Below are 21,600 nucleotides of genomic sequence, written 5' to 3'. Positions count from 1 at the left end.
TCTCCTTAGGGTAACGGGAGGACACAAACTAGCGTCCTCCCGTTACCCTAAGCTCGGATCCCGACCTGGACGTCGGGATCCGCCCAGCTGCGTGAGTGACAGCTGGCTCTGCCTATCTGGAGGCAGAGCCAGCTGTACCCGCCCCCTCCCCCGTCCGTTCTGCCAGTCAGCGCTGGCAGATCGGAGCAGGGAGGGGGGAATCCAGCCCCTCCCCCTGTCACGGCAGAGAGCCGTGACAGGATCGAGAGGTGAGCGAACGCCGGTATGTGTTCGCTCACCTCCCGATCTACTGAGCCGACCTGTGACAGTCTCATTGTCACAGGTCGGCTAGAACTATGAGGTGAGTGGAAATCACTCACCTCATAGTTCTCCTTTAAAGGGAATCATTTGTATAAAACTGATTGATGGAATTGTTTTTGGTTTAAAATTATATTACCCTGATAAAAGGTCATAAGGAAAGTGTATGTCAAGCTAAAAACATTTTTTTCTAGTTTCGGATATAGTGGGGAAGAATTGGAACCTCAATTCTTTCCGGGGCTCCGTTACAGAGATTTACCTTCACTTCTGAAAAAAGTTTTAGCAGACAGGAATTGAGAGAAAATCTGCAACAGGGACACAGATACAAACTGACAGGGGTTCTAGCCTTCCCAAACTTCCTGTTTAGTAAAACGTACGCTGGACAGGAACTGAAAATAAGCATCTGTCTCAGGGCCTCAGACAACCTTAAAATACATTTGACAGGATTCCTAATCTTTTACCCTATCCAGAAACTAAGAAAAAGAAAATGACAGTTACTTAGAAAACACAAACGGTTATTTGATTGAAGCCGAATTCTTATGGCAAACTGTAAAACGTAGGTAGTTATGAGCATCATTAAAGGGCAGCGATAATGTGGCCTTACCTCAAACCTTGTAACTTCCTTCCGAACAGTAATAGAAATTCTTTCAAAATCTCTTTCATATTGGGTGACTCTAGACTCCCACTAACAGAAGAGATGACCATAGATTAGTATGTAAATGTAATGTAAGCAGACACACAGCTAAATTTAGGAGTTTGGGAGCTTACGTATCTAATGCGTGCTCACAAAAATGTTTCTATAGCGGGTAGATACAAACACTGGAGATTATATATGACAGCACATGGTGATCATTCTATATGGCCATTTGAGCAATGTTAGACTGTTAATCATATAAGCCATTCAATCACTATAAGACAACTGTAGGTGGCATATCCAATGCCTTCTGTTTGGTGGGGCTGTGCTTGCCGATTGCCAAGTGTTGGTCATCATGTTTCTATGGATCTCTAGCCTGATCACAGCCTGTAGCATGCAATGCCTGGGGTGCATTGGCTAAAGTCTTATTTTAGCACAGGCAGTACAATCATACAGCAACCAGTTTGTGAACACTTGGTTGCTGTCTGGGTACACATCAGTCACGTCTCACTTTGCATTAAAGCCAGCTTAAAGGAAATCTAAATTAAAAAAATATATTGCAGCTTACAAGTCGTTACATGTGGTAGCCTCAAAAGGTGTTTTTTACCTTTACTTTAACCTGGCCAGTAACACAATTCCTGTTCTAGGGGGATTACACTCATTAACTGCACCATATCTATGGAGGGGCAAAGTTTTCACCATTGGCTGCTTGCTTTTGATTTGGACTACTTAACACCTTGCCCTCTCCTCATCTCTCTAACATACACTAAGGTGTTCTGTACTCCACAGAGTTGAGTTGGGAAGGCTAATAACAATGCTTGTGTACAGGACAATAGGCGTTCACTGAATTTCTGGCAGATCAACATGTACTTTTTAGTATTTTAGCATTTTAATGAGTCAAAATGTTAATGTCCTGTGTAGGACTGGATTAGCTTTATTGTTGGTATAAGACAGATTATCTGAGAAGGTACTTCTCCTAAAACATATCTTTAGAAGTAAAGCTCGCTTTGTGAAGCAGTCCACGCACACTTCCTATTTATAAAGTCTCACAGATTTTTTTTTTTCTTTCTCACCTCAGAGATTTCATCCTTGGCTTGCTGCAATTTATCTGGTTTGTTGGCCCACAACAGCCTTGCCTCAATCTCCCTTTTTTTCTGTAATGCTGCCTGGGCATCCTGCCAGCGCTGCCAAGTCTTCATTCGCTGGTCAAATGCACCCTTAAATAGATGAAATAGAGCAGTTACAAACTATACTACAAAGTGAAATCACAAATCTCCAATACAAAAACCGAGGACAAGATGGAGGAATGTAGAAATTTGGCACTTCGTAAATATTTAAAGCTAAGCCACTTACCCGGACTGCAGACAGTAAGCGAATATAATCTGCTAGAAGCTCGGCTAGCAGGTAGAAGTCACTGTTGGCTTGTTCCTGATGTAGTTGTTCGATCTTCTCCTCCACCTCAGCTAACTGGGATAGAGCTCTGGAAAGGGCTGTGTTATCCTCTGAGCTCCCCAGCATGGCCAAGCTCTTGGCAAACTGAGCAGTATTCAAAGCCAGCTCTGCAATCAGAAACATTACATTTACAGTGAAACTTTAAAGTGACATTAAACCCTCAGATTTTTTAACATAAACCAATACTGTAATGTGCGCCTTACTGTAATCCATGGTTGTTTCCCTTCTCTTTGCTGCTCTTCCTTTTAAATCTGTATCTGTTCTAAGGGTGGGCAGAACTTCTGTTTTGCAGCAGACTGCCTTGTCTCAGAAATGGATATATGGTGTCTGTGTGCAGGTTCACAACCTGAGCCAGCACTACAGGAAGAGGCACTCAGCTGCAAAGGGAAGTTCTCCCCAAGCATGAGAAGACATGAGGATTTAAAAAGGAAGAGCAGCAAAGAGAAGGGAAACTACCATGGATTACAGTAAGGCACACATTACAGTATTGGTTTATGTTAAAAAATCTGAGGGTTTAATGTCACTTTAAGCCCGTACTTCCTTTATGGTTGCATAGAGTGAATGGTTAGAACCTGTAAGGATTTTATTTCCGGGCCATTGTTAAAACAGAATACCACTCACTTCCTGTCCCACCGGACACCAATCATCAGAACAGAAAATGAGGGGAACCTACCCTAAAGGTGAATAAACAGCAACAAAAACATGGCAGAGGTTCCAAACTTCCCCATTCTACTTCATAAAACATGTATTTAGTGTATTGTGACTGGTAAGAATCCTCCTTTGAAAACCATGTTTTGTTTATATACGAGTCACGCAGTAATACAATAATTACTTTGCACTATGCTTTAAGGCAACCTGCGCTCAAATGCCAAATATTACCAAACAGCACCTGACATGTAGTAGCTGACCTCTTAAGGTGCCTACAAGTTGCTTATGCAGTCTTTAAGAGCAACCCGGGAGCCTTAAATACTCGAATATACAGACATAGATTTCAGTTTGCAGTACAGGTTCCCTTTCTTATACTTATTTGTAGAATGTTCAAAGTTTTAGACATAAAACTACCTTTTCTGTGATTGACTAGAGTCTCCACCACTGCATGTAGTTTCCGTAGATGCTGCTCCTCACATTCCACCTCTTGCAACTTGTCCTCAAACCACTAAACAAAATAAACAATTATCGGCAAATTAACGTTTGATAAGAAGTAAAAATAGAAAAGCCATCAATGAACAGTATCCTGGGTGTCACAAACCCGAGCCGAATTATATTTAGCACCTGGGAAATAGGTGAATGAGCTCTTGTTTACTTTGATGTTGCTACTAAAAAAAATCCTAAGCAAGATTAATATACCTGTGTGGTTTATTTATTCAATTCATACGCATCATAAATGTAAAAGTAGTCTTATTTATAAATATTTTTTAAACCGAGTGCCACTTGGATCACCAAAAGTCAATTGTTGGCTGAACAGTGACTGTATCCTATCAGATGCAATCACTGTTCAGGCAGACATAGGTGCCGGCCACTGTCTGAATATAACACCAAGCAGTGCAGATTCCTCCACTGATGCGGTTTAGCATGGATAGGGGAATCAAGTGATTTCTCTTGTTCAGCCCACCAGCCTCACAGGGCAAAACAGAGGCCCAGGAGGCAGGGTCAAGCCTAAGTTTAAATGAAAAAGTAAAATTTTACAAATAAATGTAGCAGTCTACATCATGACATCTACTTTTTTTCACTTCAGCAGGTAATTTATGCATTTTGTACATCAAATGCCGAGTTTGAATAATTATGTGATGAGTTAGCTTTAAGCTGACTCAGGAGTTAAATCTTAGAAATGCATTCTAATACCCTAAAACTATTAACAAAAATGTCGCTTAACGGTGTATTACTCGGCTGTAGATCCTCAAATATCTCTGAATACATGCGGACACTGTCCTTCCTTCTGGAGGGTGGCTACTTGTGTTCCCCATAGTCCACATGTGTGTTGTAGTCACCGCTCCAAGCTTACTTCCATGAATTACAATCTCAATACAAATGAGTAAACTAAATGTGAGATTGTAGTCCATCCCGGGAGTGAGCTTGGAGCGGTGACTACTTTACAACACACACAGGGACCATGGGGAAAAAAGTAGCCACCCTCCAGAAGGAAGGACAGTGTCAGCACCAACTCAGAGATGATTTGAGCATCTATAGCTGAGTGATACACAAATAAGATACAATGTTGTTAATAGTTAGTGTACTTGAATGTATTTTCAAGATTTAACTCCTGAGTTTAGTGTCACTTTAAGGAAAACTTCCACCCAAAGCCATCACCTTTGCTTTGAGTACACATGAATAAAAGAAGGAACAGGGTAACCTTACAGTAATGCAAGTGATCCCTCAGCCAGCAGCATCTTAGACAAATAACTTCTAGGGCAGTGGAGGATAATGCAGGTTAAAAACTGAGCATGTTTTGTTCTTGGTGCAGCGTTCTCTTAGGTACACAAAGTGCTATTTGTAATGGTTAAAGTGTATGGAAATCCCACAAATTACTCCCTCTTATTTGCTCCATTTTGGTCTGTTAAATTTGCCATTGAAAGCATTGTTTGATCCTGTTGGTCCTGACAGAATTCCCATGCTGTCTTTTGCAGTTAGCTCAAGCAGGCTCATTAGCATTGCCCTGCCCACGTCTGAACTACATATCAGCCCCATCTATGTTATGAGGAGTTATATAGGAGGTGGCATTCTGCAGTTGAAATCAGATGGCAATGCTGCTCCTTTATTGAGACAAGCACTGTAGGACAGGAATATAGCTATAGGACTGTAGTGTGCTATATGGAAGTGTGTTAATGGCAGAATCACAAGGTGGAAATAAAGGGGGGAAAAAACCTGAAAAAAGAAAATGAATGAAGTCACATTTCTTTTTCTTAGGTTTAGGTTGGACATTAAATCTGCACGTTTTATTCTACAGTAAACAATTAGAACAAAAAATGGCAATTTTAGTAAAGCCCAGAAACTCATTGTTTTATCTTTCTATGCAAAATGTATGCTTCAGTGTAGCTAAAAAAAAAGGTGCAGAGAAGCCATCTTTGCATGCATTTTATTTCCTGGGTGGAATTTAGGGTATTAGAGAAAACTGCTACTAGGGTTGAACAGATACGAGTACATGTACCGATACTTTTGAGCTCCAAGACTAGACTAGAGAAAAATTCAAAAATTAGAAGGCAGCTGTCATTTGTAAGGAGCACACGGAGCTCCTGGAATTTGTACATCTCTGTATTAATGTATGATTTTGTTTTTATAAATAAAGGGATGCACAGATACCAGTTTTGCGAGTATGAGTACTGGTACTTGCCGAGTACTTACGAGTACCGATACATTTTTGTTTATTGTCATGTGACAGTTTTTCTAAAAAACAATACAGACTAATGATTTCAGGACAGTGGTGGAGCGCCTGAGCCAGGTCCCAGCTGCAACCGCTGCAAACCTGGTAGTTCTCATGAAAATGCCAAGTATCTGCACTGGTACTCGAAAAGTATCTGTGCATCCCTAACTGCTACTAAGAATTTATAAGAATGTATAGTTTAAAAGCAAGAGTGAAAGCAAGTCACAGCTTTTGTTTTACCATCTACAAGTAAAGAAACGATTTTTAAATCTTACTGCTAAGCAGTCAAGAAAAATGTCAACAGAGACCCATTTGGTACTTACAACGTCAGATTCATTCATCTTGATAGTCATTTTGCTGACAGCATCAGTAGCTCTATTGAACATCTTGAGGAGTCCAGCTCCACTCAGAGCTTGAGTGCTGACAGCACGAGGAAGCTCAAAGAAAGAGGAAAAAGTCACTTTTTTAATTCTTACAAAATACACATATTTCAGAGAATTCTCTACTAAGAACTTCTAACCTAATAAAATAATTACCTCATCCTTTTCTAGAAATTCACGGACATCTGGGTCTTGTAACAGTGTTGGGTGGGTGACAATCCTCTGCAGGTACCTGTAGTAGACAACAGGAGGGTGTGTATTATATATATACATACATACATACATACATACATACATACATACACACACACACATATTATACAGCAAGAGAACTCCTAATAAAATTGCCAGGGTAGTAAGCCATCTCTAAGGGGCTCTCTTCGGTGACCATTAAATAGATGCCACTATAAAAACCTATCATTTTTGTTGTTAGGTTTCTTACCTTTCCAGAGCAGCTCGTCTTCTCTCTAAAAAGTCAACTGAAGAGGAATCTTCTTTCCCAACTTTCACTTTAGTCATACCTAAATAAAAGCATAATGAGCTATAATAAAGGAAGTTCACACACTTGAATCATACAGATTGATCAGTCTCGGTACCTATACTCTCTCTACACGACTTCACAAGTGAAGAAGTCTCTTGAACCGTGACACTCTTTTTTGATTGTGTGCAAGATATAATCAGTTACAGTTTTAGAAATTAACCCGAACTTAAGTAGTAAGGCTTTGCTATGTCAAATTCCTTTGGCGGGGGAAGGTGGAGAAGCACAAATACTTACTTTATTATTTATTCCCACAGGCTTCCTCTTCATGCGACCATTCCCCCAAACCCGCTTTACTATGGTGATGGCCGATTGCAGCTCTGCTCTCGGGTGTCATTCCATACAATGCAGGACCCCTTGGGATGGGTGGAGGTCCCACTGCATGGGTACATTTAAAAGCAGTCCAGCCTTTCGTGAATACAACACTAAATGTGTTTTTTAAATGTAAGAAGTGTACCTGTTCTTGACTTGGTATCAGCCTCTTGCAATTCCCTGTACAGCAGACAGTGGGTGAGGGAGAAGCAGTTCTGCTGCAGTGCAAGGAGCATGCCATTAGGAAGTGAGCAGGGTCATAGAGCAATGAGCTTATCAGATTGCGGCTTCTCCTTTCAATGTCCAGTCAAAGGCTGGGGTGGGCAGGACATTAATAAAATGTTACTGAACTGCTGCAGAGGAAAATCAGGTCTCCTGCCCTGTCAAACATGGCTGTACTGTGTTGCAGAGATGTATTAATCTTAGTGCTGAAAGAACAGAAATAATCCCTTGGTGGGTTAAATAGTTCCCTAAAGTGTATTTTAATTTGTGCATTTATTAGTTTGCCTAAATTTCAGCTTTAAGTTATCCAAATAACCTCCTCTAAGGAAGGAAGACTTCAGGGTAAGGGATTTTGTCCAAGGTAGGCTTTAAGTCAATGTGCCATCTACTGGTAATTTAAAACAATTGCAATGCCTTTGCGGAACTAGAACACCTACCAGGAGATGGTTAGGCTTTGGCCCAGCAAAAATGACTTTCTCCCTTTGGAGGGAGATGTTTGCAAACATTTCACTGCACTGCCTAAAGTCTCCCTACCAGTATTTTGTACTATACAGCAGTTAAACTAAAACATTACTATGAAGGAATGGGATCATTGCATTACAAACAGGAATGTGAAATTCACCTAAAACACATTATTAACACATGGGGTAAGTCACAAAAACTGGAGCAGACAGAATCTGGAGCAGTTGGCCATAATCAATCAGCTTCTCTTTTCAGTTTGTTCAGCTTTGAAATGAAAGAGAGAAGCTGACTGGTTGCCATGGGCAACTGCTCCGGTTTTTATGAATTCCCCCAATGTTTTCAGGTGTCCACTACTCACCTATGAGGCTTTTCTCAGGAGGTGGAGCGACAATGAACCCATTCTGGGAATGCTTCTCTGACAACTTCTCATACAGGCCCAAGAAGTCACTGAACCTTCTCTTCACATTGAAATGTTTGCTCCGGAACATGGGCAAAGTGGTCTGGTACGGTAAAAAAAAAGAAAACCACAATTAGGAGGAAAAGTAAATATGCATCTGTGATTACTCAGAGACTAATAATGTTACAAATGCATCAATGGCTCATATTAGATTAGACGTTTAACAGTAACATGATCACACCCTACCAGCATGAGTAAACTGTAGTAGAGTGGAAAGTATGCTCTTAAAGTGAAGGATACAAAATGAAACATTCATAAAATGATTGGTGAATGGTGAATAAAAACACAAGAAGACATATGAGCAATTTAAGGCCACAACCTCAAAGAATTGTGCTATTTAAATTAAAATTACACATTTGCAAAGACAAGACTGAAGCAGAACTACAATTTTATTAGACAACTTCTGCTGCTTACCCGGGTTGAAACTTGATAAGCTACATATGCATTCATTCCATCACCTGGGGATAAAATGTGCTGCTATCAATACTTTGTCATAGGCAATCGTTCTCCACAGTAATCCTTTCAAATATCAAACACTAATTTAAAAATATATAAAGCGGTTTATAAGGGGTGCCTTGTTGAAGGACCAATATTTTGTACAATATTGAATTCTCATATTATAATGTCTTTATTTTTTAAACATTTATATGCAGAATGATTGAAGCAAAAAGGTAAGGCTGCAAAAACAGAATGTCAAAACATCAAAGGCAGTAGTTGAAGCGCTCTGTTTATGATGTGCTTGCTGGATGTGAGCTTGCCTGACACCTCAGGAGGATACTAGGTGTAAATCATAGGTTACACAGAATATAATTAGCCATTCTGAAAGAACACTCACCAATCTTCTCAGGGTCTGTGATATTGATGCTAAGCTCAAACTGGTCCTCTTGCTCTTCCTCTTCCTCTTCTAACTGAGGACAGAGAAAAAAAATGGCTAAAAACATTGACAGGGTTATTCACAAAAGGGTGAAGAGTTTGGAGAAGGCAGGAGAAGTGAGCAATTTAGGACATCATAGCTGAACTGGAAAGTGAGCTGAATTGGAGAATTGTTCCAAATCAGCAATGTTCTCCTAGATTCACTTGTCCTGTCTTCTCCAAACTCTTCACCCATTAGTGAAAAGCCCTGTGAATTTGATAGGTTTATGGTCAGGGTATTTTTCTTCATTATAACCACAAACCAACAAACTATTTAACATGGAATTACAAAATCAAAGGAGACTCTGTATTCAAAAAGAAAAAAAAACCACAGGTATAAAGTGTAGAGCTGTATATTAATGTCCCCACTCCCTTTTCAAGCCTTTTGAGAAACAGTCTAATTCTTCAACTTCATAGAAGCAATCAAATCTGTAACCAATGTTTGGGATTGTGTCCTCATACGAGAAAATCTGTAATAATAATAAATATCTGCAGGTATAAAGTACAGGCACCTAGATTGCCTCTAATACTATGCTTTTATAGCCGAACACCAGGTTGTACTGGCAGACTAAGCTTCAGCACTTCTGATAGTACCCAACTTACCTGTACATTCCTATTGCCCAGTGATGCCAGCCGATCATGGTGATAATCAGTGTATGAGGGTAAAAGGTAGTGTCAGAGCTTTGCCTGTTACAAAAGAGTGGCATTTGCCCATAAAAGCAGGTTATTTAGATTGTAAGCCCTCACGGGCAGGGCCCTCCTTACCATCTTGTCTTAAATTGTATTGTGACTGTAATGTCTTCCTTATATTGTAAAGCGCTGTGCTAACTATTGGCGCTATATAAATCCTGTATAATAATTAGAGGGTGTGGTGCTGCACTCCAGTTAAAAGATTTGGGTATGCACTCCAGTTGAAAGATTTTGTCTCAGACACTTTTTATTATTTATCCTTGTTTAGTTATAGACATTTTATTAAATGACGTGTTTTCTTGTTTCTACACCTATATTACCTCTTCATAGGTCCTCTGCTTGGGGGGTGCAGAGGCCGCTGCAATGAGCATAGGGGTTGTGAGTGGCGGCTCCTCCTTCTGACTACTGTGAGAACTGTCCACTGACAGCTTGACGGTGGATTCTGCAGGATAGGAAAGACTGTTAAATGCAGCAAACACAAAATGCAGAAGCTATGCAATTAACACAACAGCGTACCTGCAAAAATATCCTGGTCATCATCATCCAGGAAGAGGCCATTTTCTCTTGAGGTTTCTTGGGGAGTTTCTTTCTTAGGCTCTGGATCGATTACTTGTTTACTCTGAAAGTGAAGTGAGAAGGGAATAGTAAGATGAGTAGCATGGGCCAAATGAGGACAGGCATCATGGATACAAGCAGAAGCCTGATGCTACTATTACAGAAAGGATCTTAGCAGCAGTTTTCCACTGTTTAACCTGGAAGTACGCCAGCAGGAGATGTTGGTTACACTGGACAACACTTGCCTATGCCTAGCTATAGGAAAGGTTATTTTCATCTGTCCATAAAATGTCAATTTGACATGCATTTCAGGCATCAATCACAAACATGGCTGAAGGAAGAAGGTTTTGTGGACAACAGCAACCAGATTCTACCTCTTTATATTTCTCTAGAATGAATGGGAAAATGAATGACAGATTTGCTTGGAATAGGCAAATAAAAAAAATGTTCTTCCTTCAGATGCTGTGCACAGTCACTAATCATCAGCAGCTTCAGTTGTTGCCATCGTGTTTCTGTCATCATGGACTGCCACTTGTCAGTCCTATTTCTAGGAACCTAGTGGTCAGTTAGATAGAAAATGAAACACTAGCACATTAAGGGCTTGTTCACACCAAATACAGACCAGATTTGCATGAGTTTCTGCACACGCAGTGCAGTGGGTTGTGGCGGTTTTTGATGCGCTCCTGGCCGTTTTTGATTTTAAAAAAACTTTCTTTTTTTGTTGTTGTTTCAAATGGGTTTTCAGTGCATTCCAGGGCGTTTGCATGCGTTCCAGAGCAGGTAAAATAGGGCTTGCTGCAGTTTTTTTACATGCTCTGGAAATGAACACGGCGGTATGAACTACAGCCCAAAATACCATTGGAACACATTGGACGCAGTTTTGATCTGGTCTGTAACTGCTCTGCTCCTGGAACACGCTTGGTGTGAACAAGTATGCAAGGTTCTAGTCACCTCAGCTGAGGCCTCATTCACACAGGAATTGTATGCCTGGCTGTGGATTCCTGCAGCAAGAATCAATGGATTTTTTTGGCTGGAATCACAGCTTGTCCTGGACAGCATAAGTTGCTCAGCCTGTACAAAACAATGACAAGCTAAAAGAAGCCACCGCTATCTGCCACTATGTGCACATCGAGTGAATCCCTGGAAAGATATCTGACCCTGGACCCAGACAGATAGCATTCAGGGCTGGTCATCAGTACCTAGTCACAGGTAACCAGTGGCCAAGCAGCCACAGCAGTCCAGAACCACCTGTGATTCCAGACACAGGAATCTGGAGCCAGATATAAAAGTCTTGTGTGCATTAGACCTAACAGATGTAATGCTAGTTATAACAGTTTATAATCAATAGTGACAGTTTTAGAACTGTCAAGCAACAGAGGCTGCTACCTGGAATAAAAAGAAGTGTTCATTGCTGGCCTGTTCTGCTCTCCTGGCAAAGGACAAGACGTATAAGCAAACAAAGTCTGACAGTGTGCGGAGAAGCAGGTATGCTTCAAGAACAAAGTAAACATATCCCTTTGTTGGTGAAATATGTTCACTCAGAAATCAGGTAGTGCAGTGCTTTGAGATTAATACCGTACCATGACTTGTGGAGTCCTTTTTATAGATTTCACACAGGCAGTGACGTGGACACCCAGACCCTGCCTCATGTAAACAGCAGAGAATACTTAGAACTGGAGCCCCATAGCTTTAGGTGAGAAAAGAGCATTTACTTTTTTTATGCCAGTGATTTGTACGAGAGTGGTGCAGGGAGTAAGTTCATGGTTTACTCAGAGTTGGCCTTTCATTTTTTTTTTATAGTCTATATTCACACTTGTGTCTGCATCTTCATGCATTTTTAGCACATTTTGGTTGCATGCTTTTCATGCGTTATGTATTTTTATTTTGGCCAATGAAGGTGAAATAAACATTAGGTTGCTAGGGTGTGGGGGGTGTGGGGGAGGTGTTGTCATGTGCTAAAACGCACCAAAATGCATGTTACATGCATTTTCCATTCACCTCCACTGAAGTTTATGAGGCTAATAATGCAAAAAAAGTAGCAGCTGAACCTTTCCAAAAAAATACACTGCATCAAGCTGCACAGGTGTGAATGGGCACCATAGAGAATCATGCGTTTTCCATTGTCGTGCGCAGCAGCAAGAAGGCAGACGTCTGAAAGCAAAATCACGCTGAACAGGCGCTTACTCCTGAACATGCATAACACTATACATCCTCTTTCTCCTTTTCATTGCCATGGACATAAGGGCTATGGTGCAACAGATATGCTTCAAGGTGGCTTGCTCAGTGACCCTTATGTACATGGCAGTTATGGAAGAACTCCACGAAAAAAGTGCATTAACTCCTGCATTGGGGTACCCCTGCACTGCAAGGGTTAACTGCTTGTTTCTGTCTAGGTTTAAAAAAAATTTAAATAAAGTTATACTCGCCCAATCCTCCAAGCTAGCTTGTTCTTAGGGGGGTTTTTTAAACTTTTTTTATATGCGACTTATTTTTTTTAAAACTCTTTTTATGTTTTTTTTACACTTAATGTCATTGCTATTGCATAGGGGGATACAAATCCCCCTATATAATAGCAAAGGCACACTGACAGGTCCTCTTTATAGAGACATTAGGGGTCTCTAAGACTCCTGTCACCTAGGGACCCCAAAAAAAGCTGATGAAGTAGAGATCTGCTTCATCAGCTTCTTCTCTCTGGCAATAGCAGCCAGATGACTGACGGGTGAATGCGGAAGTGATGTATTTACACATTACTTCCGCATTCACAGCACGGAGGGAGATCAGCAAGGAGGAAGATGCTGACCTTCCTCCCATGTTACCTCCTGACACCGTCCCGAGCCGGTCCCGGGCTGCAGATGGGGCAGTGGATCTCGGGATTGAATGTGAGCGGTCAGGAGTTGCGGCGGCTGCAGCACTCGAGGGGGGGCACACACCGAGCACATATCCGCGATCGGCGGCTCTGTATTTGAAACAGCCGGTAACAGCTCTTTACATTGGATGTTTTTTTTCTGCGCATGCGCGCACGCTAGGGGGCGCGTGAGCAGAAAAAAAGTGCCGTCTGGAGACGGCAACCCGCCAATGCGACTGTGCCGTCCGTCCATTTTTTTTGCAATGGTCGGACGGCAACTGGTCAAAGGTGCTGAAAGTTTATAGTCACTTCAGCAACCAAAAACTTCCAACCATCTGATGCCCTGGACTCCCTGGAATGATGAATTAAAATTATTGGTGGCTAACAAGCTGCTGATCACATTCATTCATAAGATTTAGCCCTCATTCACACGGGTAACGGCTGGCCCGTACAGATCTGTGTTGCGTGCATGGCCGTATCGGGCCACTCCAGGGAAGGACAGGTGCTGCGTGTGATTGCACGCAACAGCCTGTCCTTATCTATGGGAGTACGCTGTGCTATGCTCATCCGACCTGCATGCCCGTACGGGTGTCTGTGCCCGTATGCTGACAGGATGGATCCTGTCTGCGTCCGAGCAGGGACACCCGCACCCATACGGACGTGCAGCTCGGATGAGTGTAGGGCGGTGTACGGCCACGTACTCCTATAGAGAAGGACAGGGGCTGCGTACAATAACATGCAGCACCTGTCCTTCCCGGGAGCGGCCCAATACGGCTGTGCACGCAACACGGATCTGTACGGGCTGGCCATTACCCATGTGAACGAGGGTGTAATCTGCTCCCCAATGCTGCAACCATTTGCCAGGTCCCAATGTAAACAGAGAAGAGGAGCTGTCAGTGACCGCTCTGTACAGAATGAGCTCGCTCCCAGCACAAAGCAGTGGCCACAGGCTAACGTTTATATAAAAGGAAAAACATTTTCTTGGTTAGTTTTGTATGCCATCTTTTTTCACAAAAAAAGCACAATTTGAAATTTATAAATATTGATTTAACATCAGTCCAGTTTTATCTTTTAGATTTAGGGAGAAGTTATGTTGAATTGTTAATAATGATTTTAGCGTCTTTTTATTGGAAAATATAGTTTCGATAAACATTTGGGCAACTATCATGGGACTTCAGTGACACCATCTTTTAATTCTATAGGCCTGTGCGTTCAGAAAATATATGGTTTGGGGGGTATTTTACTAACTTTCAAAGCTGTAAGTAAATATTTGTGGAAAAGGAAAAAAAAAAAGTGAAAAAACAGCAAAATCGTCCATCTGAGGTGAAAAATGAAGGCAGGATCTGTCAGCAAAAGGGTTAAAGCAGATTTCCCACAAGCCAGCATATAAATGATGTCTATTTGCATAGCATGTGTCAGATGTGTCTGATGCTTGTTAAATTCATTAGCACTGTTATGTATATGGATAACAGCCATTCTCAGCCAATATGCACGCAGTATACATGGATCATTTACACTATAAATGTCCTCAGTGTGATGTCATGAATCGACACCTGTGCAAAAGGCGTTCTACGTGACAACTTTAAATTATAGTCACAAAGAATAGAAACAGAGGTGATCTCACAGCGGTCACGCTATTGCACTCTTCTGTTCTTTCAATAGTCACCTGCATGCTTAAGTGAGTCTGTGCTGCTGACAATGACGTTTTTCTAACACAACCAGAAGGCATTTGCATGTTGTAGATGATGTGTAAGGAAAGATAAACCTTACCTAGGGCAGACAGTGTAGCAGCCATTCAACCAAATACTTACATGTCCACCGAACTGTATAGCTGCCATCATCTCCTTCTGCATGCAGCTCTGGATTGGTAAAGACATGCTTCTAGCATGGTAAACTAGTCATCTACCATACCAAAGGGTCAACTACAGCGGCTTGCAAAAGTATTCCTATTTTATTACATTACCACCTGGAATTAAAATGGATTTTCTGGGGGATTGCATCATTGGATTTACACAACATGCACAACACAACACTTTGAAGATGCAAGCTATTTCTTTCATTGTGATACAAACAAGAAATTAGACAAGAAACAGAAAGCAAGTGTGCATAACTAGACACCCCGCACCCAAATTCAATACTTTGTAGAGCCACCATTTGGAGCAATTACAGCTACAAGTGTCTTGGGGTACATCTCTATAAGCTTGACACATCTAGCTCCTTCAAGCTGGATGGGTTTCACTGATATACAGCAATCTTTAAGTCATGCCACAGATTCCACTAGTCCATTCCAAGACATTTAAATGTTTCCTCTTAAACCGCTCAAGTGTTGCTTTAGCAGCATGCTTCGGGTCATTGTCCTGCTGGAAGGTGAACCTCAGTCCCAGTCTCAAATCTCAGGGAGACTGAAACAGGTTTCCCTCAAGAATTTCCAAGGATTTATCGCCACCCATCCTTCCTTCAATTCTGACCAGTTTGCCAGTCCCTGCCGATGACAAACATCCCCACAGCATAATGTTGCCACCACCAGGCCTTACTGTGGGGATGGTGTTCTCGGGGCAATGAGAATCTTGAGTTTGGGCCAGACATAGCATTTCCTTGAAGGGCAAAAAACTTCATTTTAGTCTCATCTGACCAGAGTACTTTCTTCCATATGTTTGGGAAATCCCTAATACATACTTTTTGGCGAACAGCAAACTTGTTTGCCGATTTTTTTTTTTTTTTCTGTAAGCAATAGCTTTTTTCTGGCCACTCTTCCATGAAGGCCAGCTCTGTGGAGTGTACGGCTTAAAGTGGTCCTATGGGCAGATAGTCCAATCTCCTCTGTGGAGCTTTGCGGTTCCCTCAGGGTTATCTTTGGTCTTTGTTGCTTCTCTGGTTGGTGCCCTCCTTGACTGGTCCGTGAGTTTTTGCGGGTGTCCCTCTCTTGGCAGGTTTGTTGTAGTGCCATATTCTTGCTCCGTGGGATGTTCAAAGTTTTGGAAATTTTTTTAATAACCCAACCCCGATCTGTACTTCTCCACAACTTTGTCCCTGACCCGTTTGGTGAACTTCTTGGTCTTCATATTGCCGCTTGCTTGGTGGTGCCCCTTGCTCAGTGGTGGTGCACACTTCGGGGCCTTTCAGAACAGGTGTATATACACCAAGATCATTTGACACTTATATTGCCCAAGGGTGGTCCATATTTAACTAATTATATGACTTCTGAAGGTAATTAGTTGCACCAGATCTTATGTAGGTCCTTTATAGCAAAGGAAGTGAATACATATGCATTCACCAATTTTCCGTTTTTTAGGTTTGTATTTTTAAAAACAAGTAATTTTCTTGATTTCACTTCACCATTTTGATTTTGGACTATTTTGTGTATGACTATTACATGTAATCCAAATAAAAAACTATTTTAATTCCAGGTGGTAATGCAACAAAATAGGAAAATTGCCAGTGGGGTGGCGCGGTGGGGGGGATACTTTTGCAAGCCACTGTATGTTCATCTACCATACCAAAGGGTCAATTATGTTCATCTGCCATGCCACAAGGTCAACTGCTCATCTACTATACCACAACCCACAATTTATTCACTGACATATTGATTGTTATACCCTATGATACCCCGTAAAAGTTATAAGCTTGATGCTATGCCTGGATGGGTGGAGGTCAGTCTGGAGAAGCGAGTGTTCCTAGACAGGCTCCATGTAGGGCACTAGATCTGAAATGTTCATCGTAGATGACCAGAGTTTGTCAATAAGGATGACAAAGGACATGGTATACTGATCTCTAACAGTACAAACATAAATAAAACAAACAGAATTTACTAGTCTATTGTCAAGTTCAATAATGTGCCAAGTTGGCTATACACAGTTAAATTTTTTTTGTTCGACCTGCGGGCTAAAAGAAAAAAATCCAACAGATTCCTCCATCCACACTAAACAGAATGTCCTGGCTGGGCTGATCTAGCGGCTAGTGTGTCGATGTCAAAATACTGGAACAGCGACACCAGCTGATTGGCTGCCATTACTATTCGCCTGAAAACTTTCTGAGCGGCTCCTTCGAATTTCTGATCGACAAGGCTACCGACTAAGTGAATTTCGGCTGCTTTATCAAGAACCAGCCAAAATTCACCCAGTGTATGGCCAGCTTATGGTTTAGAAGGCTGAACCATATCTCAGCACATGCATTTCCCTATAAATATCTTGTTTAGTACTTCTGCCAGGTTTGAAGGGTTAGTGCCTTTGAAGGCATTTTTAACAAAAATCCAGATGCATTACAGCTGGGACTTCACAATAAAATGGCATCTTGCACTTTTGAAGATGATTCTTACTTTTAAAGCTGCTGCTACCATGAGCTCCCCCTCTCCATCCTGCAATGCATATGGATTTTTTGAAGGTGAAGTAACCCTTTAATAATATGCAGCTTTTGTATAACTATGATCTATGGCCCTCCAGATGTAGTCTTCCAGCATGTCTGTGCACTTTATAAGGCACCTAAGGTGAATTCTATTTCTCTGTGACGTCCAGCACATCACATATGGGATTTTTTTTTCCAGCTAGTCACGTGCTTTTGATGCACGGCGGGGGAGGTGGTCTGTGAGGTCAGAAAAAGCTGACTATTGTTTTCGGATGGTGAATGTCTAGTTTGTTTGATAAGTCCTCCGTCCCACTAATTGGCTCGCATCAGCAAATGCTTTGTAATATTGCGAAAGTGCAGCTTATGAAGAAATTCTTTAGCCATGAAACTTGCTTTAAATATAAACTGTACTGACAGCGACAAAAAACAAACCTGTATTTGATTCTGGCAGTTTCTAGCTGTCACTTTAAACAAAGGAATTACTACCTTCACAGCACTGACAGTATTAAAACCGACCCAAATTATAGTTACATATTTACAAAATTAAAGGGCTACTCCACCCAAATGTGTTATGGGGGAGGGGGCAAAGTAGAAATGTATAGATCTATAGAGCCGGCGGATCGCTTGTATAAGGTGCCGATCAGTGCTGCCCCCCCCACCGATGCCCCGAGCTTCGCTGTGCCCGATGCGAGCCCGGGACCAGCATGGTGGCTCTGTGAAAGGACATCAGAGGAAGATCGGTACACGATCTCCCTCCGGTCCCCTCTCCGCTGTCGGGATGCGGAAGTGATGTATACCGCATCACTTCCGCTTTCTTGTGTCACTCTCCAGCTTCAGAAGCTGATGACGCAGATTTCTGCTTCATCAGCTTCTTTGGGTGTCACTAGTTGACATTAGGGGTCTTGGAAAAAAATTCTCCCCACCCATACATACACGCGTGCAAACATGCGTCGGGTGCGCTTACGTGCGAAAATGACTATTGCGCCTGTTACGCCGCACATGTCACATATCGCCGTGAACGTGGCAGTGAGAGCAATAATTCTGGGGCCATTAATCACTGATAACACTAAACTGATGAGCAGTAAAAGCGTCGAATATGACCAATTTTGGGTATGATAGTTTTTTGCGAGTGCGCGCAATTTTAAGGCTTGACATGTTTGGTGTCTATTTACCCGATGTGACCCCGTCTTTTATATTTTACCAAAAATTTGGGTAATAATAAATGGTTTCTAACAATGTAAAAAAAGCGTTTTTTTTCCTCAAAATTTTCAGTAGTTTCTCCTTACTATAGTAAAAAATAAAACCCGCAGTGGTGATTAAATACCACCAAAAGACCTGTTAAAAAAAAAAAAATACCACCAAAAGAAAGCTCTATCTGTCCCCAAAAAATGGTAAAAAATTCATTTCAGTGCAGCGTTATTCAAAGTACTGCAGTGCTGAATACTGAAAAATGGCCTGGCCAGGAAGGGGTGAAAACACCCCGGTCAGCAAGTGGTTAAAGCAACTCTGTCATGAAAATTAAAAAAAAAAAACACTCCTTCAGAAAAAGAAGATTGGAAATATGCATCTCTCCTGCCACTCCACTGAAGAGGACTGTATGCATATGAAGAATGTGCAGAAACTAACAATTCCTGGACTGCTAATCTCCTGGGTCCCCTACTGCAAACAGTAGTTCCTCCTTCTGACCCCTATGCCACTATAGGACAAGAGAGTTGGCAGGAAGAACCACTGAGTGCAGCGGGCGACACATGATAACCTGGGCTAGCATTGGTTCATAATAGAAGGTAAAGCTCACTATACGTGTAAAATCTAACTTCACAATCTCCTTTAGATCTACCAACAATTGTGCCAGGGTCTGTCTGATTGGGTAGGAATTCATTGACAGGTAGGACCCCATATTACAGTTTTGGTAAAACTAAGGTTGAGTGTGCAGAGATTGCACAGTAATGTTTTGTAAGGTTCAGCACAGAATAATTACAAAGTGGACTAAATAATCCACAACTGAGGAGTCAGTCTGCACACTCTAGGGCAGTTGTAAGCACAAGAACACTTTCCTTCCGGTTATACTCCGTGTTCTCCACTATAAACGATACACAATAATATAAAAAATACAAAACCTAATTATTTATAATCCGATGTAAGAAAACATTTTATAAAAGCATTTAAATACAGGAATAGCTTCCTAAAGAAGCACTCAGAACATTCGACATAGCGAATGTAACCAGCAAATCTGGTTGATCTCAGGTATCCATCTGACAGGAAGGAAAGTGTTTTGGTGTTTTAAACCGCTGTGGTTTGTTGCTTGTCCTTCCCACTCAGCAGTGATATAATGTAGGAGTCTTCACATCACGCTACTTAATTGGCTTTAAAGGAGAACTATGAGATGAGTGATTTCCACTCACCTCATAGTTCTAGCCGACCTGTGACAATGAGACTGTCACAGATCGGCTCAGTAGATCGGGAGGTGAGGGAACACATACCGGGTTCCCTCGCCTCTCGATCCTGTCACAGCTCTCTGCCGTGACAGGGGAGGGACTGGATTCCCCTCTCCGATCTGCCAGCGCTGACTGGCGGAACGGACGGGGGAGGGTACAGCTGGCTCTGCCTCTAGATAGGCAGAGCCAGCTGTCACTCACGCAGCTGGGCGAATCCCGTCATCTACGTCGGGATCCGCTCCGGCGTCTCAGTATACTGCGAGCTGTAGCTCGCGGTATACTGAGCTTAGGGTAACGGGAGGACGCTAGTTTGTGTACTCCCGTTACCCCAAGGAGAACTATGGGGAAAAACACTGACCCCATAGTTCTCCTTTAACACACAGATGTGGAACAAGTACTCAGGAAGTTCATCCAGAACTCCTGATCTGCATACTTCTGATCTGTGACTGAAAGTCTGGAAGCCATGGGATCAGTATGAAAGCCGGACAACTATTATCTTTCCACAGGAAGACCACAAAAGCAACCTCCATATTTCTCTCAGGTTAGGGTTGGAGTTGCCAGACTTTGTGTTCTGTTCAGTACTGCTTCTCTTACATACAAGTCAATGGGAATGCAAAAGCGGCTTGAAGCTGTTTAATGCTGCTTAAAAGGAAGTCAACTGCTCCTGTCAATGAACTGTGAATGATCCCCGACACAGCTCTGGTGTCAGATATAAGCTGTATGTACCTGAAAGCAAGTTGCGTTTATCCCAGAGTCACAAGCCCAAAGTCCACTGACAAAGACCCTAAGGCTGAGTTCACACGTGCGGCGGCCACATGCGGCTGCCTCCTGAATGCAGTTTTTCTTTTCTATGGGGGGGGGGTGCTACTGCATGGGTACGCAGTTGTGATGCGGTTCCATTCATTTCAATGGTCACGTCGGACAAGCCTTACCACCTGTCAAATGCGACATGCTGTATATTTGTTGCCGTGCTGCGACAAAGCATTGCAGCCACAGCAGTGTATACAGTACTGCAGCCAAAATTGCAGCAGGTGACCGGGGGCAGTCCGACCGTAGATGAACCGCCTGTTTTTACCGCCCCCTTGCCACCTGTGTGAACGAGGCCTTCAAGAGGGACTGAACTCTGGAAGTTGTTCCCAAAAGAAAGCAAGCAGTGAGCAAAGGGACTAGTCACCCGGATTGCCTGTGGTCTCCCTACATCTGATCTTTTCTCATTACTCACAGCGCTATTGTTCTCCACTGTGCCTCTGTGTGGAAGTGACCATCTTGGTAGAGGCACGGTTTTCCTGCTCCAAGTCAGAGCCTTCAGTAATGGGAACAGTGATCAGCACAGTAGTGACATCACCAAATCTCACTTTAAATCTCATGAGACTATAGGAACAGTGCCTTAGATCTCACACGGCAGCTATAATAGCTAGGCAGGAGTTCCTAGAAACCCCCAAATACCAGGAAGTGTACTGCTAGATTTTAGAAGGAATTCCAGAAAGGTACATGTTTGAGGATGCTGCTCAGGCACAGTACAACGACTGCATGTGATTGGACGCAGTCATTGTTCTGCCGACAATTTTCCACCCGCAGGGTACAGTACATATAGGATTGTGGACACCCTGCTACAAGAAGGAGGACACCCTTGCACAGGATGATAGCCATCCTACCATAGGAAGGCGGTCACCTTTGTACAGGACAGTAGCCACCCTCCCATAGCAGGGG

The 21,600-nt window shown here is 42.3% G+C and overlaps 1 protein-coding gene across 1 annotated transcript in view; it reads right to left on the bottom strand.

The window, feature by feature from the left end:
- SNX1 (sorting nexin 1) overlaps window positions 1-21,600 on the bottom strand; it is a 28,292-nt gene that overhangs the window by 6,061 nt on the left and 631 nt on the right. Inside the window, exons 2-13 of the mRNA XM_018570435.1 lie at window positions 10,231-10,333; window positions 10,035-10,156; window positions 8,948-9,020; window positions 8,527-8,570; window positions 8,014-8,155; window positions 6,564-6,642; window positions 6,278-6,353; window positions 6,065-6,178; window positions 3,446-3,539; window positions 2,285-2,490; window positions 2,005-2,148; window positions 902-982 (exon numbers count right to left, since the gene is read on the bottom strand). Of these exons, the coding sequence (XP_018425937.1) occupies window positions 902-982; window positions 2,005-2,148; window positions 2,285-2,490; window positions 3,446-3,539; window positions 6,065-6,178; window positions 6,278-6,353; window positions 6,564-6,642; window positions 8,014-8,155; window positions 8,527-8,570; window positions 8,948-9,020; window positions 10,035-10,156; window positions 10,231-10,333 (1,278 nt within the window). The remainder of the gene's footprint in view (window positions 1-901; window positions 983-2,004; window positions 2,149-2,284; window positions 2,491-3,445; window positions 3,540-6,064; window positions 6,179-6,277; window positions 6,354-6,563; window positions 6,643-8,013; window positions 8,156-8,526; window positions 8,571-8,947; window positions 9,021-10,034; window positions 10,157-10,230; window positions 10,334-21,600) is intronic.

This window comes from Nanorana parkeri, unplaced genomic scaffold, assembly GCF_000935625.1.
Source record: "Nanorana parkeri isolate BGI_ZX_2015 unplaced genomic scaffold, ASM93562v1 scaffold1532, whole genome shotgun sequence".
In the NCBI taxonomy this organism is placed as follows: domain Eukaryota; kingdom Metazoa; phylum Chordata; class Amphibia; order Anura; family Dicroglossidae; genus Nanorana; species Nanorana parkeri.
Note: the sequence above shows the minus strand (reverse complement) of the source record. Positions and strands in the feature narration are given on the sequence as shown.